At 40.8% G+C, this 25558-nt stretch overlaps 1 protein-coding gene across 1 annotated transcript in view; it reads left to right on the top strand.

The window, feature by feature from the left end:
- The window catches only part of KCTD16 (potassium channel tetramerization domain containing 16), a 272277-nt gene extending 249986 nt beyond the window's left edge, over positions 1–22291 (top strand). Inside the window, exon 3 of the mRNA XM_075856535.1 lies at positions 20954–22291. Within this exon, the coding sequence (XP_075712650.1) occupies positions 20954–21405 (452 nt within the window). The 3' untranslated portion in view covers positions 21406–22291. The remainder of the gene's footprint in view (positions 1–20953) is intronic.
- Positions 22292–25558: the final 3267 nt, after the last annotated feature.

Genomic DNA, 25558 nt, shown 5'->3' with positions numbered 1-25558 from the left:
GGACTCGGCGAACATGCAGGACCCGCTTTCACTGATCCAGTCAGTCCCGCGAACCTAACATGCAGGAGCCACCTGTTATCCATCACATCTGCGTTCATAACTTAGATGTGATATATTACAGGTGGATCCTCTGACACTGAAAATGTCATGTCCACGGGACTGATGGATTCAGGTCTTGGCAAAAGATACAGCTGTATTTCAAAAAGTAAAAATCATTTTTAATAAAAAAAAAAAACTAATTTGAAAGTTGCACCAATCACACTGACTTTTTTTTTTTTTTTTTAATTTAAAAAAAATAATCTGTTTCATAAGTTTGCATAGCCTTTAAAGTGCTGAGTTTGTGAAAAATACACCTACGTACATGTGTTTTTGAATGCTCATCAGATGATGCCACCATAGCTCAGAAGTATTTTTTTTTCATAATGTTGCCCATCTATGTGCTGCAATTTTGTTTTCATTTTGCTAGAGCTTCCTTTCACGATATCACTCCTCTCACCGCTTACAACTGCCCACATGCCCCTCTATTACAATGTTAGGTGGTGCTGTAATTACTTACTGTTTGCTAGTGAGTCACAGCTCCGCTGATCTGCTGCTAGACCCTGCACTTATCTGCTGTTAAGCATGTGAAACACATTCTCTCCAGAGAAAGGGATGGAGGAGGGCAGGGAGCGGTGGAAATAAGAGGCATGTGATGTCCCGTACTTCAAGGAGAGGGGAGATAACCATGTGTTCAGGGCTTGAGGAGAGAATTTGTACGCTATAAGCAGCTGTTGGCAACATAAGATGGACATGAATATTTATGTTTTGGATTCATGGCTTTGTGTTTAGTAAAAGTTATTGGATGAACTTGCTGGGTCCTCCAGAGAAAGATAACTCTGAATACCCTAACAGGCAGCCCCTTTAACCTTCTATATATTGCTGTAGTCCACTTCTTGTGTGGTCTGTTGTGAATGTCTGAAGACCGTGCGCTTAATAGGCATAGAGAATGTTTGACTGAGAACTTCCTTTTTCTTTAGTAGGAAAAGGGTATATGGGGTGACTTCTTCTTTTATCATGTATTGGATCAGAACAAAATTTATATACATACTGCACAAGGAAAAAGGTTTTACACATGCATCGATGTGCTGTAGGACTGTGCAAAAATGAGTGCAGACAAAAAATAGCACTAACAACCAATCAAATCCCAGTATAAGTTAGAAAACAAAAAATATTCAGATTTTTATTTTTTTCTGGGCAACTTTTTGTCTGTACTACAGTCCTTGAGGATCGTTGTGTTTAGACTTTTCAAAGTACACTTCAAAATAACGGCTTGGACCTATTTTTTGTAGAACATTTTATTGGCTTCTTCTGAAACCAGTGTTCATAAATGTCAACATGAACAGAGTCCATTTTAATCGAAATTGCTACTTGTATTTACTTCACTCCTAAAAAACATGTGACCGTGCAGAATATCGTATAAAATAAACCTGAACATTTTCTCTCACCAGAGGTAACCGGCGCGACCTACATTCTTCTTAACTGAACAAAAGATTTGGTGCACTTTATTGTTGAAAATGTAACTGTCCTGTAAAATTATTTTCAGTTTAAAAAGTTGAAGGTTTGACACGCTAATCTTGATGTCTTTTTTATGTGGCAAACTGCAAGATTCAGCAAATTGATCTGAGATTTTGATATTTTTTTGTTATACATTTAATTGCAAGATAGTTTCCCATTTTTCTTTTGTACGATCATATTTTTGTAACATTTTCATGAAAACTAACTTTTTTCTTTTCATATCTGTTTAAAAGTTATAGGCAATTTACTCTTTCTTGCTTATTGCTTTGCGTGCTTTTGGTGTTTAGAATTCTCCCTAATGGACTCATCAGACTGGCAAGATGTTGCCTTTATAATGATGATGCTGAGGGATTTACAATTTCATGCTGCGCGGGTTCTTAAAATGGTAAAAGTTACTTAAGAGAAATTTTCTACCACCTGGAGACTTAATCATGAAGCTTTTCCTAGTATTCTCTCACACCTCTCTGATATGTCAAAAGCATTGACAGTATTTACACATTTTTCCATATAACCTTCCCTTTTATTTTTATTTTTTTTCTGTCAACCTTCCCTTTTTTATAGTTCTTTAGCTTTGTACTCCAGTTTAGATGTCTGTTATGTAATGTATGCAGTATGTTCTAGTAGTTTTTAAAGGGAAATTCCCTTTGTAATTTTTCATTTGGAGTTCCTTGGGCTTCATGTCAGAAGGAAGCTGGTGACTGCCAGATCAGCTTAGGTTTATGTTATCTGCATTGTCACCTACCAGACAGCAGTGGTGCAGGAGGGTGTATGTATGTTGTTAACTCCACCAGCATTTCCATCATTGGAGTAAAAGACTATAGAATAGGTAAGTATACTGTACATTGCCTGGGTGTTTAGGAAGAGACATAGTTTTAAAGGGGTTGTCCGGTTTGAGAAAATTAATGCAATTTTTCTGTATAACTAAAACCTAAACAATTTTCCAATATACTTTCTGTATTACTACCGAATAACCACAAGCAGAGCTTGAAAACCGTGAGGAAATAACATTAATTGTTTACCTCCAGTGGATAAAATTCTGTCCACGGTCATGTGATGGACACACAGATGCACGACTCTTTTCAGTATGTGTATCAGAGCTGTGTCTTCTAAGCAATTAATGTTCCTACTGAATAACAACAAACAGGACACACAGATGCACGACTCGTTAGGCTGGGTTCACACAACCTATTTTCAGGCGTAAACGAGGCGTATCATGCCTCGTTTTACATCTGAAAATACGGCTCCAATATGTCGGCAAACATCTGCCCATTCATTTGAATGGGTGTGCCGACGACATGTCCTTTACGTGTCGTCGTTTGACAGCTGTCAAACGACGACGCGTAAAATGACTGCCTCGTCAAAGAAGTGCAGGACACTTCTTTGAAACGTAATTTGAGCCGTTTTTCATTGAATTCAATGAAGAACAGCTCAAGATTACGGGCGTCAATGACGCCTCGCAAAATGCGAGGAGGAGCATTTACGTCTGAAACGACGGAGCTGTTTTCTACTGAAAACAGTCTGTAATTTCAGACGTAAAAGGCAGCTATCGTGTGCACATATCCTTACAGTATGTATATCAGAGCTGTGTCTTCTAAACAATTAATGTTCCTACTGAATAACAACAAACGGGACACACAGGTGCACGGCTCGTTAGAAGACACATCTCTGATACCTGTACTGTAACGAGCCGTGCACCTGTGTGTCCATCACCATGAACAGAATTGTATCCACTGGAAGTAAATAATGAATTTTCCTACTGATTAACAGTAAACAGATCTTGAAAACCATGAGGGATTAATACAGAAAGTAAATTGTACAAAATTGTGTAACTTTTAATTATACAGAAAAAAAACACCAAAAAAACCCCCATTAATTTGCCAAAACTGGACAACCCCTTTAAGGCTGGGATTGAAAAAATAAAGTAAGAAAAATCATAGCAACATTACACAAGATATCTGACCACTTGTTTGTTTTTATTTGTTTTAGGATTCCTTCAAACGCACGTTTTGTGGGGCAATTGTTTTGGCCCAAAGGCCCAAATAAAGCACATCTAATATAACTTAAGGGTATGTGCACACACACTAATTACGTCCGTAATTGACGGACGTATTTCGGCCGCAAGTCCCGGACCGAACACAGTGCAGGGAGCCGGGCTCCTAGCATCATACTTATGTACGATGCTAGGAGTCCCTGCCTCGCTGCAGGACAACTGTCCCGTACTGTAATCATGTTTTCAGTACGGGACAGTAGTTCCACGGAGAGGCAGGGACTCCTAGCATCGTACATAAGTATGATGCTAGGAGCCCGGCTCCCTGCACTGTGTTCGGTCCGGGACTTGCGGCCGAAATACGTCCGTCAATTACGGACGTAATTAGTGTGTGTGCACATACCCTAAGTTTTATAGTAAGAGGGTACATGCGTTTTTTTATAGCGTTTTTGGTGGCATTTTTTGCAAATGGTATATCTTACTACCTCTTTGCAACACATGATTTATTATGAAAAACGCCATGAAAGTTGCAACACGCATTGACACTTGCATTTTTTTGAAAAGGAAAAAAGACATATGGAGGTCTATGGGAGAAAAATGCCACTAAATGCTGGCAAAAATGCCAAAGCCAGCTTTGCTGCAATTTTTTTAAAAAAGCCACCCTTTGGAACCCATCTATAATAAACATACAGTATAGCGTGACTTTACTCCAATCAGCACTTGCTTTCAATGTTGAGCTGTATTTTACCAGTTAATGAAGAAACCATATAGCTTTGAAAAAGCTACTTCTGAGAAGTGGCAAGGCTTAGAGCTTAAGGGCGGTGATGCATGTGTGAGATCTCTATATGTAACAAATGTCAATTGCATAGTAAAATTATTTTGTTCAACATCACTGCAATAATGTGAAATCATCAGAATATAATAACCATAACCCTCCATTGCCCTCTTGCAGTATTGCTGTCCACATAGGTGCAATAGCAGGAGCCTTTGAGCCCCTTTAGGCCCGAGGACCTCTTTGTGTCGGCAACCTCTGCATTCCCTATCCTCTTATCCTTTGTCACAGCTTATATGAACCTTAACCAGTTAGTGACCGCCCTTTAGTGTTTTTAAGGCGGCCGCTAACTGGCTTTATTCCGATGCAGTAGCCGTTTTATGGAGCTGCATCGGAATGAGTAAACAAAACAGGGAGCAGTTAAAGCTCCCTGCTCTCCGCAACCGGAGGGAGCTGAGGGCTGGGAGAAGACCTGCTCGAACGGGTGAGATTGATTGCCATATCGATTCCGCTCATTTAACCCTTTAGATGTGGCGCTCAATAGAGAGTGCTGCATCTTAGTGGTTTTGGAGGGATAGGGCTCACTCTCACCCCATATGCTATTCGTTCGCAGGGTGCCTCCTTAGGCATGGAGTAACAGATGCCTGTCCGTTTTACATGGACAGGCAGTAATACACTGCAATACAGTCCCCTAGTGGGACTAATCAACTTCTTTTTAACTTTTTAAATAAATGTTTACAATAAATAAAAATCCAAAGTAAAAAAAAATGAAAAACCCACTCTTTCCCCTTACCAAATATGTGTAACTTTATATATTTTTTTCATAATAAAGCATTTTGTATCGCCGCTTCCATGACGACCCCAACTAAAGCTTCTACATTATTTATTCCGCTCGGTGAACGCCGTAAAAAATAAAAACAAAAACAATGGAAGAATTGCTTTTTTCTGTGCATCCTGCCTTAAAAACAATGTGATAAAGTGATCAAAAAGTCACATGTATTCAAAATGGTACCAACTACAAGTCGTCCCGCAAAACAAAAGTCCTCATACAGCTGCATCAGCGGTGAATTTTTTTAGTTTTTTTCCTCCGCTCATAATTTACGCACAGTGTGGATGAGATTTATTAAAATCCCATCCACTCTGCTCCTACTGTATTATGCTGCGGATTTTCCACAACTAAATCCACTGCGGAAACTCAACAGTATATACGCTACGTGTGAAATCACCCTTCATGTGCACATTCGTTTATACAGCTTGGCTTTAAAAAAAAAAATTTTTTTACAAATATATGGAGTAAATGAGGCAGAAACAAAGTAAAAGAACTTGAAAAGGGCAAGCATCTCAGAATCTAGCCCATACAAGCAGAAATCAATATCCTTCATGTCGAAGTTTCTTGCAAATTCACACGACCAGTTTTACAAAGTGTCACTCAATAGTTTTTCCTAAGGCAAGAATTAAATAACTTTCAATTTAGACTGTATTGATTTTTTAGGCCTGTATATAGAACACGTCTAAGACTGGGTCTATAAATGTTCCTGGCCTGAGTATTTGCAGACTGCTAGACTCCCACCTCCATAATGTGACATTTCGTCAAAAGCCTTGCTTCTCCAGATTGTTCTCCGATGAAGTTGTACTCCAATAATAAGATCTGTCACAGCGTTGTAGGATTCATGATCAAGTATGGATTGCCTCTAATAGTGTTACTTAGTTTTTTGTTTTTTTACTTCCCTGGGTAGAAACCATACTGTTGGTCTTAAAATTCACAGCTCTACATAGACTACTGTAACATTCTTATGTAATTTGTTTAATGTCTACTCCATTATGACTCTTTTATAGATTTGTGCATTTTGTTGTCAAATACGTTTCACTGAAATATTATTTATTACCATTCCCTTTCTTATGGCTGTATTTTAACCTACATCAAGATAAATTACTCCAGTCCCGTTGGCATCTCTGATATACTGGATTTCTTCAGAAATGAAAAATATGTCGAGAGTAAAATAATACTTAAATCCCACCCAGAAGATAGAAGTATTTTAGCCGACTCACTTTTTAGTAGAGGATATGACGTAAAAGAAACAGGGATTTAAAGGAAAAATCGGGTGAAAACCATAGTTTTATCACCTGTATTCACGATGTCAGATGCCACTCCAGTCTCTCATTCTCCTGCTGTAAACTCCTCCAGGAATCTCTGTTCTGTAAATGGTGTAAGACTATTGCCATACAATCCCACCCCCCTCCCTGAAGTGGTCTGCTATTTGCTCGATGCCTGTGACACGTTGCAGACTGTGCTCGATGTAGCAGCATGTCACATGAATTGTCTATGTGACGCTCCATTACATATGTAACATCCACAGCTAGTGTAGGTCGAAACTTGGATGATGGCTCAGGAGCAATGATGCAGAGTAGCACAGCAGAACAGGAATAGCCGAACTTGTCAAACTCAAACTTCTGCGCAACATTCAATTTCGTCAGCCGGCAAAGAGGATAAATGACAGGGTCCAATATTGCGTTTGTGCAGGCTAACCTGGGGTGCAGAGTCTAAGAAATCCCCCGTTCTTTACCCGTTACACTCGCGAGACGTTATTGGTTTTGCCAATACCATTTATAGATTGGGATACCCAGGATATTCCCAAAGAGAGGGCCGGTGCTGCAAATGGCGGGTTTAGGCAATACTGTAGTTACAGTTTTCTGGACCTAGCATTGCCGGACTGTAACTGATCCAGAAACGTTTATCAGGAGGCAAGGCCTAGTCAGGCCAGAGGTCAGTAAACAGCATATCACATCAAGCAAAGTCAAGAATAGCTGTGTTAAACACCGGAAATCACAGGAAACTCACCACCTGAGTTGAGAAACAAACAGGGAATTTCTAGAAGTAGTTCCCCTTTTAGGGTCTCCAGTCTCTGATGTAATTTCCTGCGGTCAGACCTCGGTCCTGCTATGCAGCCACACCGTGCATAGCAGAAAGCTGTGGCATTGCCCTAGCAATCAGATGCCACAGCTTTGAATTAATTGTGGCAGGGATCAGCAGAGTCCATAAGCTCCCCGCTGGGCAGACTAGCAACACGGCAGATTTAGTGCCGCCGTTGTTTGTGCCAGTTTGCATTCTCCAATAGTGTATTTTTCTGTATCTACATCTGTAGAGCATCTCCTCAGCATCCTGCTCACAATTTGAAATGATGTACAGTGGGGTCCACCATGTGACAATGACACCATTTTCATAATTTCACCTCTGTACACCATGACAATGAACTTAAACAAAGCAATGAATATGTGAAGGAAGTTTAGACTTTCAGCTTTAATTCTAAAGTATTTTAAAACTTAAAAAATGGCAGTAATTTCTAAAAGGTTAATGCAATAGTTTATAGTCCCTCCACTTTCACAGGCTCAAAAGTATTTGGACAAACTGACATAATTAGAAATATAAGGATCATTTTTAGTACTTGGATATAGTCCATGACTACCTGAAGCCTGGAATCGATTGATATCACAACATGCTGAGTTTCCTCCCTTTGCATTCACTGCAGCTGCCTTTTATTTACTGCTTATTTGTCAGTTTTCTGTCTTCAGTTTTGTCTTCAAGTGAAATGCATGTTAAATCGGGTTGGGGGTCAGGTTACTGACTCTGTAATTGTAATTTCTTAGCCTTAAAGAGCGACTACACTTTCATCAAACTTTTGATATGTCAGAGACCTATAAAAAGTATGAATCGGTGGGGGTCCGGGTGCTGAGACTCAAGCCATTGCTGAAACTAAGGTGCAGTAGCGCTCTGCTGTGCGCTTTGCACCTTTGGCTGTGATCAGCACTCCCTGTCAGGCTGAAGACAGCTCTCATAGAAGCCATCTTCAGCCTGATGAGTGCTGATCACAGCCCAAGGTGCAAAATGCTTAGGTGAGCGCTTCTGCACCTTCATTTTAGCAACGGTGCGGGTCTCCGCACCCGGACCCCCACCGATTCAAACTTTTGATACATCAGAGACCTATCAAAAGTTTGGAAGTGTAGTTACTCTTTAACTGGTTCCCGACCACCCATGGTAATTATACAGTGGATGGTCGAGGTACTTAAAACCCGCACCATAGTAAATCTACAGCGCAGGGTTTAGCTGGCAGCCTGAGCGATCGGGCAGCTAAATGTCAGGTGCTCAGTAGTCTGTTACTACCGGGCACCCTGGAGAGAAGAGAGATGTCGAAAACTGCTTTTGTCTTTTCTAATCTCTTGTACACAGTGCTCAATAAATGATAAAAGAAAAAATAAAGTCAAGGCAAGCCATAATAATTTAAAAAAAAAAAAGGTATAAAAATGACATATAAAATATCCACCCCAAAAAATTTCTCCCACGCAAATCATTGTTGTAACGATAGCCCTATCCCATTTACCTCTAAAGTAGACATGTGATAAATCAATTTACGGTAGACTATGCTTATCACAAATAAAAGGTCTATTTTAGGGTAGAACTATATTATTACTAGTAAAAAAATTAGCTGAAAAGTTACAAAACATATTTTTTTACTATTTTCAAACTAAAAGCCTAAAAATTCTAAAATCGCAAAAAGGATGTGAATAAAAATGAAAAAAGAAACCTGCATTGTATACGAAAAAAAGTTACAAAAATTACATAGTTAGCCCAACAATAAAAAAGTTAGAGAAGTTTAACGAACGTGTGCTAAAAATGGCTAAACAGTGACTGGTCCTGAAGTCTAAAAAACAGCTGGATCCTGAAACGGTTAAGAAGCTCTTGGGTTGCTTTCATGATATATATATTGCTGTTATCCATCTGTATCGTGAAGTGCCGTTCTATAATTTTTTTCAGCATTTGACATAGATTAATTCTGAAGTGTATAGAGCGAGACTTTATACTCAAATTCTAATTCCATCCACAGATGAATAATCAATACACACCAGTGACCTAGTTCCATTGACAGCGTTGCATGTCGCTGCCATAACACTACCTCCACATTTAACAGATGTTGCAGTATGCTACCATCTAAATATGGTTCTCTTCACATTGTTCTTGTAAATCTTTCTTTCATATGTCCAGAAAAACTTTTTTTCAGAACTGGGTGGCTTTTTTGATGTTTTCTAGCCTTTCCTTTCTGTTCTTGAGTATTGCCAGTGATTGACATCTTGAGAAAAACTCTCTGTAGTTACAGTAATAAAGATATCGCTTGATTGTAGGCTTTAACAATGATACACCTACGTCCTCGAGTGTTCTTGACCTGATAGATGCTGTGAAGGGGTATTTCTTAACTAAAGTGGATGCTAAATAATTATTTCCTTGGTAGTCTTCAATGGTCTCCCAGATCTTTAGGTGTTGCTGAGCTCACAAGTTAATTCCGTGGTGTTGCTGAGCTCACGAGTGCATTCCTTGGTGTTGCTGAGCTCACGAGTGCATTCCTTGGTGTTGCTGAGCTCACGAGTGCATTCCTTGGTGTTGCTGAGCTCACGAGTGCATTCCTTGGTGTTGCTGAGCTCACGAGTGCATTCCTTGGTGTTGCTGAGCTCACGAGTGCATTCCTTTTTGTTTTAAGAATGTTCAAAATTGTTGATTTGGTCACGTCTAAAGTCTCTCTTGGATAGCTTTGTTTTTTTTCTTCTTTTCCTTCTGCCTAATATAGGCTTCCTTAACTTGCAGTGACACCCTTTTTGACCGTATGTTTATAGTTCTCAGTAACGGCTACCAAATGCGAATTCCACACTTGGAATCAACTCCACACATTTTATCTCCTTAAAATTGTCATGAAATACAGAGGGAACAGGCCACACCCAGCCATGAAACTGCTTATCTGTCAATTGTCCAACTATTTTTGAGCCAGTGAAAATGGAGGGACTATGTAAAGAAAAGTTTCTGGTTCCTAAACAATTAATGCAATATTAGTGTAGCTGAAAGTCTACACTTCAATCACCTCTTCATTGCTTTACTTCAAATCTAATGTGGTGGTATACGGAGGTGAAATTTATGAAAATTGTCGCTGTCCAAATGCTCCTGGACCGGTCTGTATATAACTACAGCTTATGATGGATATGATCTGGCCACACCTGTGTGTGATGCCTGGGCAAGGCATCAATAGACCTGTTAATACCAAAACTACAACGTGCAGACCGTGATTTCTTATCTGCTGGATGCATAGTTGATGTAGTATTGGCTGGATGGAATGCTTCATTGGCTCAACAACACAAGAATTGGTTGTGCTTGCTCTTATCTGTGATCCTACAGGCAGTCATTTGTTGATCATTGAAGCCAAATTTCGTGAAACCTGTTACAAGATTTGTATGATTCAGTGCCTTGGCTATGAGATGTGATGCCACAATATGGTGAAATGGCATTGCATTGTGAGCCTCCATGGCGTCATGTTGAGAGAACGGTTTGGGGAGAAGTAATAAGAATAGATGTTAGATTTGTTAAGTGCTTTATAATGCTTAATTGACTATTGAAATATTTTATAAATATGTTTAGATGATTAAAACTTGCACTTATTCAGGAGTTAATTTATACATTGAAAAGGTCTTTGAGTATTTTTAGAATGTTAGGTGAGTTGTGGACGTTAGATCACTGGAAATGGAAATTCCTTAGTCTGAGTTTATTAAAATAATACTGAAGATTCTTTAAAGGGAATGTCTCATGTATTTCATTTAGTTTAATTAATTACACAACTCAACATTGAAATTGCAATACCAAGAAGGAAAAGTTTTGGAATTGTGGAAATCAGAGGATCGATAGACCTGCTAATGATATGCAAATGATAAAAAAAAAATGGAAACAAATATTCCAAACCTCCTTGATTTATTCAGTATCTAGTGTGAGCGCCATGCACAGCATTCCAAGGCGTGTAAGTGCCTGTATTTCTATCAATGAGGTTGTTAATGGTTGTCCGGGGAATGTTATGCCACACTGAATGCACTTGGACACGCAAATCATCAAGATTGGCTGTTGGCAGCGCTATTTGCAATTGGCAACTATTAATGTCCTAGATGTGCTCGATGGGAGACAAGTCCAGAGACACTGAAGATCGTGGTAGCATGTTTAGGCCACGCAGGCTTTTGCAGGAGCAGCATGCAGCCTGGCGTTGTCCTGTTGAAAAACGGCTTCTGGGACACTTTGGAGAAAATGTCGTACCACTGTTTCCACGACCAAATCAATGTAACGCCGAACTGTTCATGTACCCGACATGAAGACGAGAGGGGCCGGCTACCCTACCTTATGCCACCCCACACCATAATCCCAGGAGTAGGGCCGGTGTGACATTCCCTTGTGAAGGCCTCTTAATTGCGTTGTCCACGTGGTCTCCAGACCAATCTCCGGCTATCGTTGCTTCCGAGAAAAAAAAGTGGGACTCATCACTGAAGTCTTTGAGAGCAGTGGCGTGTGGTTAATGGAACAGCTGTAGCTAGACGTCTGACTCGTAGTCCAATGTCGTGCAACCGTCTTCTGATGGTTTGTGTCTAAACTGGTTGCCACCCTAGGTTTGGGATGTGATGTCCAATTTCACTTGCAGTACAGAATGGATCGCTATGCACCTTTCTTCCAATCGGGTTCGCCTCCGCAACTCTTGTTGTCATTCCCATTCGTTGTTGTTCTCCCAACCTCCGGGACACGTAAAGTTAAACAGTGCTGACACTTGGCCTAGGTGCATAGCGATCTGCCAGACTGATAAAACAAGGTCTCAAAGTTTAAGGTTCTGCCTCCCTTAGTTTGTGATAACTGGTGCATAGCATCCTAGACCACACCATTTGATTTGATTTTTTGTTTTGTTTCATGTGGCTAAAAAATTTGCTTTCAATTTGCTTTTTATTCTTCTCCCACATGCCACGGATTGGAGCTGGGTGCATGAGAATTTGTTAACTTGCAGATTTTAGCGCCAGTTGCTACTTCCTCGATTTGCATAACCTTACGGCTTGCCATTCTTGGTGTTGGACTTTCAATGTTGAGGAGTATATATGGAAGTATGTGGAAGCAAAGTAATGTGTCTTTTTTTGTAAATGTTGCTATTTATTTTGGAATTTTGAAAACTTTTGCAGGGTCTGCTATAGTGGAGATACACACTTCCTTCATGTATTGTCTGTATAATTAGTATGGACTCTATGCAGGGGCGTACATAGACTTTTGCTATGGAGCCCTGTGATTTCTATTATCACTATTACAACAGCACTGATTAGATACAGTCAGAGGCAGAATAAATATGTACATTCAGTGACTCACAGGTGAACTCGTCTATGATCGGGAGTTGCTCACTTTCCATTTCTTCTCCATCTTGTCCAGACTGCCATGATGACTTCTTCCAACCAATGCTACTTCTCTGCAGAGTTTACCGCCCAAATTTCTTCTGCTGCTCACTTTTGCTGCAAATCCTCACACAGTGCCCTGAATATGAATGTCACATATAGCGCCCCTGAATAAAAATATGCCCCACATTGTGTCCATGAATACAAAATACCTGATATATTAAAAACTACTCCCCCCCCACTATGCCCTGAAAATAATGTCACATATAGCGCCCCTGAATAAAAAATATGCCCCACAATGTGCCCCATAAATAAAAACTTGCCCCTCGATATGCCCCATAAATTAAAATCCACTCACTAGAAAGGAATGTAATATTCACCTGCCAATGAACCTACACTCCTTGCGCAATTCTCGCTTGCCACTGCTACATAGATCAGGCCTGGCATCTTCCATTCACGCTGCTGCAGAGCTGTGCAGACAGAACAATGACATCCTCATGCCACCTGCATCACAAAGTAGGTGGCATGTGGCAGTACCGGGAGCCGGGAACGGCTCCCTTGCACCCTGTGCATTGGAAATATTTTAAGTTTTATCCATGTCTAAAGGATACAATTTAATCCAGGGATCCTATTAATAGGCTGGGACAGGGGGAGGTTCAGGGCCATTTGGGCCCAGGCTCCTCTGTCCACGGGTCTCATACTAGTGGCGTGGTCTGCCTACATTGGAGATTTGTTCATTGCAGCTGCCATGAAGCCAACGGTGTGAGTCAATTGTCCGGGAAATGTCATAGAGAATTAGTCTCCATGAGGCCAGGGAGTGACAGGGGCGATGCATAGAATCTCATCTGTGTATAGTGTTACATCTTGCCTTATCTAGGTATCCAGCAGTACAATAGAGCAGTTATTTAAGTGCCTTTTACACCAGCCGACAGTAGGCCGGTGCAGCGAGCGCCGATCGAGACATCGTCGATTGGTGCTAGTTTGTTCCTATCACACTGAGCAACGACCGCTCGTCCCCATCCATAGCTCCGTGCGCTCGTCCCCATCCATTATCATCATGTCGGCAGCGCATCTCCCTGTTTAATCTTTGCGTTTGCTCGTTCATCTGCTGATCACTGCCCTGTTTACACAGGGCAACTATTAACGCTCATCTGCAGGATAATCGCCCAGTATAAAAGGGCCTTTATCATTACAGGCTGGGTGAGTTAATGAGATGTTTCTGCATATCTTTTCCCTGTTTTCTATAGCTTGCTTGTCAGCTTTGCTGTATAGATAGGAAGTGTCAGCCTATTGTGACTACTCTAGTGGCCGGTGTGAAACTGGAATATTTTAAGATTTTTCTTTCTTTATGTGGATAGTTACAAAAAAAACTAAAAAAAAAACTGTGTATAATAAAAACCTGACATACATAACACAGTATGTAATTTTCTGATTTATACTTTCTCTTTAACCCCTTCGCGCTCAGGTCAGTACTATTACGTCGCGCTGAGCACATCGTTCGCGCTCAGGTCAGTAATAGTACTGACCTGAGTAAACACGGCGCCATTTAATCCCGGCGCGTGCTTGAGCTGTGATAACTGCTGTTTCTGACAGCACGCTATCACAGCTCAATACTCCGGGACCAATTGAAGTGGTCCCGCCCCGGCGATCGCTGCTATTGGTTAGTCAGTGACTACTAACCATTAGCAGCGATCGCATACATCATTTCCTGCCCCAGACTCCACATCCTGCCGCACCCGCCCTGAACTTCTCTGTTGGCGTAGGAGAGTTGTTCAGAGCGGTTGCGTAGGAGAATTGTGAAACGAAAACTTAAAAAAAACCTTCAAAAACTTACTTTTTTGTACTTCCCACTTCCCACACCTGTCGTCGTCCTCCTCCTTGTGTTCCCCTTGTCACCCCCGTTTTTGGTCAGTGATCTATCACTGACCACTTCTTAGTCTTCAGGGCCACATTTTTTGGTTCCTGTGGATTATTTTTTTTATTTTTTCTTCTTTATAAAATACAAAAAGCAAAAAAAAAGATATAAAAATGTATTAAAATGTAAACATTTTTTTTTGAAAGTTATCATCTAGCTAGTTTAGTATTAGGGTTAGTTAGTGTCAGGGAACAGTCAAAAAGCGTAGTGAGGTTTAGTGTCAGGGAATTTAGCATCAGGAATCCGTCACCGTAGTTAGTTTTAGCGTTAGAGATCTATCACCGTAGTTAGTCTTAGTGTCAGGGAATTTCGGAATAATCTAGTTAGCTTTAGTGTCAGGGAATCGTCGCCGTAGATAGGTTTAGCTTTAGGGAAGTTAAAAAAAATCTAGTTAGCTTTAGTGTTAGGAACCCTCGCCCTAGTTAGCTTTAGTGTCAGGGAAGTCCACTTGTTCTCTAAAAAAATAAAAATTAAAAAAAAGTAGCATCCTATTGCTTTGAGTTAGGGATTTTTATTTTTTTTTGCTGTATACGTAATACACGTGTCTAATCACACAAATTACACGTGTCGCACAAATAATAAAAAAGATTTTCTGCCGAAGAGGCCTATGCATTCCTTGCCTCCGACACAGACTCGTCGGATGGTGACTTTTTTATTTGTCAACCTCCTCATCTAGTGATGAAGAGGGACCACCTAGGAGACATCCCAGGACCTCCACCACACTTGAAACCCCCGAGAGAAGTGACCCCATCGCAGTTGAAGCCCCAGAGCGAAGTGACCCCATATGGACCCCCACACCAGAAAATTATGAGCCCCAAATCCCCGAGTATACGGGGATCAAATTTAAAACGGCAGGGCTCAGTGAGATGGACTTTTTCAAGTTCTTCTTCACTGATGAATTTATAGAACTAATGGTCTCCCAGACAAATTTATATGCCCAACAATATATTACTAAGAACCCCACATCTTTTTATGCCCAATCCCACAGGTGGACCCCTGTAGATGCAGCAGAGTTGGGCAAGTTCTGGGGACTTCACCTGAACATGGGGCTTCTGAAAAAACCGTCCATTAGGACCTACTGGAGCACGGACATCTTATACCACACCCCGATGTACCGTATGGCCATGTCCAGGATGCGTTATGAGGCAATACTTCGCTTCTTACATTATGCTGATAATGAGCAGTGCCCACCCCGAGATGACCCCAGTTTTGACCGTTTATATAAACTGAGACCCCTATTAGACCATTTCAGTGCCCGGTTTGCCCAAGCATACACCCCCGAGAAGTGTATTTCCATTGATGAGTCCTTGGTACATTTTAAAGGGAGGCTTCAATTCCGCCAGTACCTGCCAAGTAAGAGGGCAAGGTATGGCGTGAAGATGTATAAGCTGTGCGAGAGTGCATCAGGGTATACCTACAAGTTTAGGATATATGAAGGGAAGGACAGCAGTATTCAGCCCCCAGAATGCCCCCCCCTTACTGGGAATTAATGCAAAAATTGTGTGGGATTTGGTGCACCCACTGCTGGACCAGGGTTACCACCTCTACCTGGATAATTTTTATACTAGCGTCCCACTCTTCAAGTGCCTTGCTTCCAGAAGTACTACGGCATGCGGCACTGCTAGAAGAAATATGAGAGGCCTCCCTAAGACTCTGCTTGGGCAAACACTCAGAAGGGGTGAGAGCAGGGCACATTCTAGCACCAACATATTGTGTGTCAAGTACAAGGACAAGAGAGATGTCCTTGTATTGACAACAATACATGGCCACACCAGTACCCATGTACCTGTACGAGGTACCAGTACAGAGACCCTCAAACCAGACTGCATCCTGGACTACAATAGGTACATGGGAGGGGTGGACTTGTCAGATCAAGTCCTGAAACCCTACAGCGCCATGCGGAAATCAAGGGTGTGGTATAAGAAGCTGGCCGTGCACATCATACAGATGGCATTGTACAACGCGTACGTGCTATGTCGATGTGCAGGCCAGAGGGGAACTTTCCTGGAATTTCAAGAGGTGGTTATAAAAAAAACTAATCTTTAGGGACCAGGAAGGGGTGGCACCCGGTACTTCTGGAAGCGAGGCCACACACATCGTACCAGGGCAACACTTTCCAGGAGATGTTCCCCAAACTGGCAAGAAGGGAAAGAATCAAAAGAGGTGCAGAGTCTGCTCAAAGAGGGGGATAAGGAAGGACACAACATACCAATGTGACACGTGTCCCGATAAGCCAGGGCTCTGTATGAAAGAGTGTTTTAAAATGTATCATACATCCTTAATTTTTAATTTACACCAGTTTTATTACCCTGATGCATTCCGCACAGCTTATCCCCCTCATCTTTCCTTTCTGAGCCCTGCTATGTGCCCAGGCAGCTGATAACAGCCACATGTAGGGTATTGCCATACCCAGGAGAACCCACATTACAATTTAAGGGGTGTATATCTCCAGTGGCACATTCTGGGCACAATATATTGGACACTGAAATGGCATATATATATATATATATATATATATATATATATATATATATATATATATATATATATATAGAAAATTGCAAATCTCACGCTGCACCATCTGCTGCACAATACCTTTTAGACAATACCTGTGGGGTCAAAATGCTCACTACACCTCTAGATGAATGCCTTAAGGGGTGTAGATTTTAAAATGGGGTCACTTCTTGGGGGTTTTAACTGTACTGGTACCTCAGGGGCTTCTGCCTTCATGACTTGTTAACAGAAAAGCTCCAGTAGGCCAAATGGTGGTCCTTCCCTTCTAAGCCCTGCCGTGTGCCCAGGCAGCTGATAACAGCCACATATAGGGTATTGCCGTACCCAGGAGAACCCACATTACAATTTAAGGGGTGTATATTTCCAGTGGCGCATTCTGGGCACCATATATTGGACACTGAAATGGCATATATATATAGAAAATTGCAAATCTCACACTGCACCATCTGCTGCACAATACCTTTTAGACCAGGGGTCTCAAACTCGGCCGGGTAAGTGGGCCGCATATAGAAAAAATGGGAAGTTGACGGGCCGCATTACTTTCAAATTTGATACAATACAAAATTATTGTTAATCAATTAGTAATTTGAACTACTATAACACTATATTACTATAATAATAATACTACATTACTATAATAATAGCGCTAGGTTTAAAATTTGAGATATTTCTCCACGTGCTTATTTCAACAATCCAGCTTTCCAGTTTAAGTGTAGCTAAATGCAGTCCGGCGGCTCAGTTAGCACACATGTCAAGATAGGGCAGCCCCTTTTTAGATAGTGCCGCAGTGCCCTCTGTGGATGCTGCCGCAGTGCCCTCTGTGGATGCTGCCGCAGTGCCCTCTGTGGATGCTGCCGCAGTGCCCTCTGTGGATGCTGCCGCAGTGCCCTCTGTGGATGCTGCCGCAGTGCCCTCTGTGGATGATGCAACACACCCCTAGATAAGGCCACAGTGCCCTCTGTACATAAGGCCACAATGCCCTCTGTAGATAAGGCCACAGTGCCCTCTGTAGATAAGGCCACAGTGCCCTCTGTACATAAGGCCACAGTGCCCTCTGTACATAAGGCCACAGTGCCCTCTGTACATAAAGCCACAGTGCCCTCTGTACATAAGGCCACAGTGCCCTCTGTACATAAGGCCACAGTGCCCTCTGTACATAAGGCCACAGTGCCCTCTGTACATAATGCAACACACCCCTAGATAATGCCAGTGTCCTCTTCAGATGCTGCCACAGTGCCCTCTGTAGAGGCTGCCACAGTGCCCTCTGTAGAGGCTGCCACAGTGCCATCTGTAGAGGCTGCCAAAGTGCCCTCTGTAGAGGCTGCCCCAGTGCCCTCTGTGGAGGCTGCCCCAGTGCCCTCTGTAGAGGCTGCCCCAGTGATGTCAGGGGCTTGCCCAGAGCTGGAGTCCCAGGCAGAGCGCTAGTAGGCTCTTCCTGGGACTCCAGCTGTGCTCCTGACATCACTGGGACTCCTGCTCTGGGGAAGCCCCTGACATCATTGTCGATGTATGGACAGCGATGTCAAAGGGCTTCCCCAGAGTCCCGCTCTGCTCGGGACTCCGGCTCTGGGGAAGCCCCAGACATCGCTGTTCATATGTGGACAGCGATGTCAGGGAATTCCACAGAGTCCAGGAGCAGAGCCGACACCAGCGCTCTGCTCCGCTCTGGGCAAGACCCTGACACTGTCCATATATGGGCAGCGATGTCAGGGAATTCCACAGAGTCCCGGAGCAGAGCCGACACCAGCGCTCTGCTCGGGACTCCAGCTCTGGGGAAGCCCCAGACATCGCTGTTCATATGTGGACAGCGATGTCAGGGAATTCCAGAGTCTCGGAGCAGAGCCGATACTAGCGGCTCTGTGTCCCGCGGGCCGCAGATGACAACCCCAGGGGCCGCATGCGGCCCGCGGGCCGCGTGCTTGAGACCCCTGTTTTAGACAATACCTGTGGGGTCAAAATGCTCACTACACCTCTAGATGAATGCCTTAAGGGGTGAATATTTTAAAATGGGGTCACTTCTTGGGGGTTTCCATTGCTTTGATACCTCTGGGGCTTTGCAAATGCGACATGGCACCCGAAAACCAATCCAGCAAAATCTGGATTCCAAAAAACACATAGCGCTCCTTTCCTTCTGAGCCCTCCCATGGGCCCAAACGGCAGTTTATCACCACAAATGGGGTATTGCCGCAGTCAGGACAAATTGGGCAACAAAATGGAGTGTTTTATTCCTTGTGAAAGTAAGAAATTTTGAGCCAAAACTACATATTATTGGAAAAAATTTCTTTTTTTTAAATTCACATCCCAATTCAAATACGCGCTGTGAAAAAACTGTTTGGTCAAAATGGTAACGACAACAATAAATAAATTCCTTGAGGGGTGCAGTTTCCGAAATGGGGTCACTTTTGGGGAATTCCTACTGTTTTGGCACCTCAACACCTCTTCAAACCTGGCATGCTGCCTAAAATATATTCTAATAAAAAAGAGGCCTCAAAATGCACTAGGTCCTTCTTTGCTTCTGGGGCTTGTGTTTTAGTCCACGAGCGCACTAGAGACACATTTGGGACATTTCTAAAAACTGCAGAATCTGGACAATACATATTTAGTATTGTTTCTCTGGTAAAACCTTCTGTGTTACAGAAAAAAATTTAATACATTTTGAAATTCAGCAAGAAAAATGAAATTTGTAAATTTCACTTCCACTTTGCTTTAATTCCTGTGAAATGCCTAAAGGGTTAAAAAAAACTTTTTAAATGCTGTTTTGAATACCTTGAGGGGTCTAGTTTTTAAAATGGGGTGTTTTATTTGGGTTTCTAATATATAAGCCCCTCAAAGTCACTTCAGAACTGAACAGGTACCTTAAAAAAAAGGCTTTTGAAATTTTCTTAAAAATATGAGAAATTGCTGTTTATGTTCTAAGCCTTGTAACGTCCAATAAAAATAAAAGAGTGTTCAAAAAACGATGCCAATCTAAAGTAGACATATGGGGAATGTGAACTAGTAACTATTTTGGGTGGTATAACCATCTGTTTTACAAGCAGATGCATTTAAAATCAGAAAAATTCTATTTTTTCTAAATTTTCTCTAAATTTTGCAACTTTTCACAAATAAACAATGAATATATCGACCTAATTTTACCACTATCCTAAAGCCCAATGTGTCACGAGAAAACAATTTCAGAATCGCTTGGATAGGTTTAAGCATTCCGACGTTATTACCACATAAAGTGAAATATGTGAGATTTGAAAAATGGGCTCTGAGCCTTAAGGCCCAAACTAGGCTGCGTCCTTAAGGGGTTAAAAAATTGCGTTTTGACCATAAAATTTTTGCATTCTTTATGGCTGTTAAATGGTAGATTTGTTGTGAAATAACAGGTAATTTTAATTGACCCATAAATATTTCATACATACAAGGGATAAAATTGTATAGTCATTGATATTATGTATGACCTTCAAAGGAGTTGTTCCACCATTAGAAGTGATGGCATATCCCTAGGATATGCCATCCCTCCCAGATTGGTGAGGTCTGACTGCTGGGATTCCAAGCTATGCTCAGAATGAAGGAGCTGCAGCACTAGTAAGCTCCTCACCTCCTTCATAGTTTTTCTCTATGCACAGCAACATTCTGTCCACCCACTGTGCAGGGAACTGCAACATTCACAGCTCCATCCATTGAATGGAACTGTTACAATTCCCTGTGGTGGACAAGATAGCTGTTTTACAGGGAAAAATTTAAAGGCACCTTGTTCAATTTGTTCTAGTGATCTTTGCTGGTCCCAGAAGTCAGCCTGCCACAATAATAATGCTATGGCGTATCCTACTGATATGCCATAACATTAGAAGATGTGCATAAATACCCCTTTAACTATAAAGAAAGTTTCATAAAATTGTAAGTACGATTTATGTGAAATATTAATTCTCATCTCATGTAATAAGCTTAATTATACATATTCACAGCGATCAGTATATTTATAATATTCTTTGATTTTTTGCAGGAGGTCCTTCTAGATGGCCATCAACTCATTGTGATTGCTGCTGTAAAAACACAAAAGGGGAGAAGGAAGGGGAAAGTGGAACATCTTGTAATGAACTGTCTACATCCAGTTGTGATAGCCAATCAGAAGCCAGCTCTCCTCAAGAGACAGTCATCTGTGGTCCGGTGACCCGTCAGCCCAACATACAGACTCTAGATCGACCAGCTAAGAAGGGACCAGTGCAAATTCTGCAGCAGTCTGAAATTCGCCGAAAAAGTGACCTTTTACGAACTTTAACTACTGGCTCTAGAGAGTCCAACACTACTAAAAAAAAAGTGGTGAAAGAAAAGCTCTCTATTGAAGAAGAGTTAGAAAGGTGTATTCAAGATTTCATGAAGATAAAAATACCAGAAAGATTTCCCGAGAGGAAATACTCCTGGCAATCAGACCTGCTACGAAAGTATCATCTATAGAGAGGAGAGGGGGGTGGGTTATTATGAATCACAATTCTATGGTACATGAGTCCTATTGTTCATTTGATAGATTGCCATGTCCACTAAAACTACTGCCTATATACATAAATCTTCTAAACCCCGTTGCTGCTGGATGGACCCGTTTCTTTGTCTACTATCAATGACTGGTTCCAACCAGCAACAATGGCGTTATCATTACTAGTTACAGGGTATTATTTTTATTTTCTCAGTGGAAGCACAATGTATTATTTTTCATTCATATGTAAAATGGTCCCTGCAAAAAGAATAACTGCACAAGAATAACCGATTGGTGAAAATTTTCCTGTAATTGTCATCTTAATTTTTTTAACTTTTTGTTGTTTTTATTTATTTTTTTATAATGTCAGTGTTTTTGTTTTTTTTCTTTCAAAAAGTTGTTGGAAGAGTGTCACTTCAAAAATGCATGTTTCCTTACTGGAGAATGGAGGTTACATGAGTAAAGAAAAGAAATATATCATGATGGTTTACATTTAGTGAATATATTACTGCATAAATTCTTGGTCTTGTTATATCCTTGTTACTCTGCACTTTCTTTCCAGTTGAATGGCTGCTTTGTGTGGTCATATAATCTGTGGCTGCTTCATTATCTCTATTTTTGTAGGATTGTGAGATGTGTGGATGGTGTTTATCACAGAGAAATAAAAGCCCTTCCCTTATTTTAGTCTACAAACATCCGTCATCTATGTGGACTCCAAGTAGGGAAACATTCCTGTTCAAATGGACACTCAGCCTTGTCAGCGAATAATTACTGACCAATGTTTGCAAAATACAGGGCTCTTGTGGTGACAAATATAATGTGTAAAAATCATAGATGTACAAGTGCATAATAAAGTTTTAAGTGCTCATTCACACAATAACTGTTGGCTTTTTGCCCTGTTTTAGATGAAGTTTGGTTTGAACAATTGTAATTGCAGAACGATCCCATGGAAAAATATGGGCAAGTTCTCAAACTGATGTCATTTTATGATGCCTTTTACCACTTGCTATGCCACATAATATATTTTGAATACATTGGTAAGGTATTTATTATTTTGTATTGATCATGAACACCCATTCTTTTATATCACAAAGTTGAAAGCGAATATATTCTAGGGAAATTACTATTTAAGGGCTATGAAAGCCTTCAATGTCATTTGTTTTCATGTAATGTATGTATTTAGTGACAAGTACTTTTTTGCTTTTGTACATTTATTTAAACATTTCCTTTGTTTCTGTTCTGCAGCTTCTATGTATTCACTGTACATAGAAGCTGTAGAACGCCGTTGTCAGCCAAATCAGACAGTGAGCTGGACTGACCGCTTGGCTGACAGCAGCTCCTCTTGATCAACTTTAGTTTTTTTTTTTAGTATAAGGCTGAGTTCACGTGACCTATTTTCAGGCGTAAACGAGGCGTATTATGCCTCGATTTACGCCTGAAAATACGGCTCCAATACGTCAGCAAACATCTGCCCATTCATTTGAATGGGTTTGCCGACGTACTGTGCCGACGACCTGTTATTTACGCGTCGTCGTTTGACAGCTGCCAAACGACGACGCGTAAAATGACTGCCTCATCAAAGAAGTGCAGGACACTTCTTTGGACGTAATTTGAGCCGTTTTTCATTGAATTCAATGAAGAACAACTCTAAATTACAGCCGTCAATGACACCTCGCAAAATGCGAGGATGAGCAATTACGTCTGCAATTACGGAGCTGTTTTCTCCTGAAAACAGCTCCGTAAGTTCAGACGTAAATGCAGTTTACGTGTGCACATACCCTTAGGCCTCATTCAGATAACAGCATTTTGGTCAGTTTTTTGCTTTAGTATTTTGACGTCAAGAGTGGAACCTACACAGAGAAGAAATATAAATATTTTTTTTATTTTTTTTTACCTCTTTCATGTTTTGGACCCACTACTGGTTTTGGCTTACCAATACCGGGGCAAAATAATGACCTAAATACTGCTGAGTGAAACCTCATTTAACCCCAAGGCTTCTTTTAGAGGCATACAGGAACACACACTAACATGATCGTTCCATTTTACAGAAACCACGATGGATAAAATTGATTTGTTAGGATCTTTCATAATCTAGGATCCAGTGGACTTCTAATGGATCAACCAGGTTTGTCCAGCAGACAAAAATGCAGAGTAGTGCAACAAGTTAAAAAAATAAATAAATAAAAAAGGAAACTGGTAAACATCACGTGGATACGTAGAAAGCTGAAAAGCCTTTTCAAGAACATCAAGACCCAAACTTTGTGTTTAGACCTCGTCACATAGTGTTTTTGTTCTGCGTTTAAAACGGCTGAAAAAAAGTATGATTCCCAAAAACGCCACAAACCTAAATGTTATATATGTATACATCTTCATATTTCACTTTAGACTTTTAACTAACATCTGGTTGCAGCATTGTGACCTTAAAAAGCGACGCGGAAAATGCTGCTAGACACGTGTAACTGGAGGTTTCCAGATCTTGTTTTAAATTACCATCTAGTAAAACAAAAAATAAATTAAGGAACATTCAAGAATAGAGCATAATAAAAAGTAAAAATACTATGTATGCTACATACTCACCCGAACCAAACCAAGTGGTACATACACACGATAATATTACTTCCAATTTATGAGCCGTATGCTCCAAATAGAATTCACTTTTTTTTTTTTCTTTATTCAAGGAAACATGATATATTTAACTAATCTTAATGGCACATCTGAGGTCCAAAGCTGTAAAATTATTTTTCTAGCAGCATATAAAGATCTACTAATACCAGTCGTAAGATAAATCCAAGAAAATATGATCGACTCAAGCACATGAAATTTATGGAAAAAAGTACAAGATTTTATTGACATAAAAACATGACATGATTAAAACTGGAACAGGGAATGAGTCACTCAATAAAAAGACATCAAATCGATCGCACACCGGATGTAGATATTAAGTGATTGTGTAAGCACTAAACATGTTGTTAAAACAGCAAGGATTATATAGGTATTCATGCAGACCTATGTCTAATGGAGCCAAGGTAAGTTATGACAAGAGAAACAGTCCAATGAGATCCAACAAATATGTATGTGTATACTAGCCCGCCTATGTGAGGGCATACAACAACAGTTACATATACGCAAATGCAGTGAATTGTCTGAATAGATCTGGAGGGCTGACAAGAACCCTAATGTGAATGCTGAAGGATCAACATTGAAAAGTCAGGTGTGCAATACACAAGGGCTCACAAAAGATAACAGAGAAACGACATGAAAAGCTCAATGACAGCTGTCTAACAGGGAGAAGATGTAAAACATACCGGTGGACATGGAGGGAGCGTGAAAGAGATGTCTGTACCCGACGCGTGTTTCGGCAACTGCCTTCATCCGACGGCGATCATATTTTCTTGGATTTATCTTATGTCAATTTTTGATCCATGCACCAAGTTTATCTTGGTTATCACCTAGGACTTAATGCAGTAGATTCTATATAGTTCAGCAACGTTGCCTTACATTGAACATTACTCTGTATTTGTGTCCTTCTCTGTTGGTATCTCATCGGTGTATATATAATACCAGTCGTAGTCTTCCTTAGTTGCAACTGAATTCGCGAACCAGAATATACAAAATTTAAAGGGGTTATCCAGGATTATAAAATTGTTTGCCTATTTGTAGGTTTCAATGGTAATGCTTTTGTTTCAGTTGCTTTCCGTTTGTCTCTCTAGGCTACTTTTTTTCATGGAAACAAAAGTTCTGCACTTTTGCTTCCGTCAAATAAAACGGAAACCTAGTGAACGGAGACAAACGGAAAGCAACTTAAACAAAGTATTACCATTGATATCAACGTTTCTTTCTGTTTAATCCTTCGATCCTCTCTTCCTCTGGTGGAAGAGAGGAAAACGTATACGAGCGGTAGTGTGAAATAAGCCGTACTCATCTTGCAGAATTTGGCCACTATCTATTTCCTATCGACTTTTATGCTCCATTAACGCTAGATCATTTTAGAGCTTTGTATACTCTTGATATTCCTTTTTGTTAGATATATAATCTCTTCAAAAAATCTATAAGGTAAAGAAAATGATCTGGTATTCTAAAATGGGGGTTCAGAAGTAAAGGTGTTAATAAAGGAGTTCTTATGTAAGCCAAATTCTT

Source organism: Rhinoderma darwinii, chromosome 3 (assembly GCF_050947455.1).
Source record: "Rhinoderma darwinii isolate aRhiDar2 chromosome 3, aRhiDar2.hap1, whole genome shotgun sequence".
NCBI classification, from domain to species: domain Eukaryota; kingdom Metazoa; phylum Chordata; class Amphibia; order Anura; family Rhinodermatidae; genus Rhinoderma; species Rhinoderma darwinii.
This window is presented reverse-complemented; position numbering and strand designations above follow the sequence as displayed.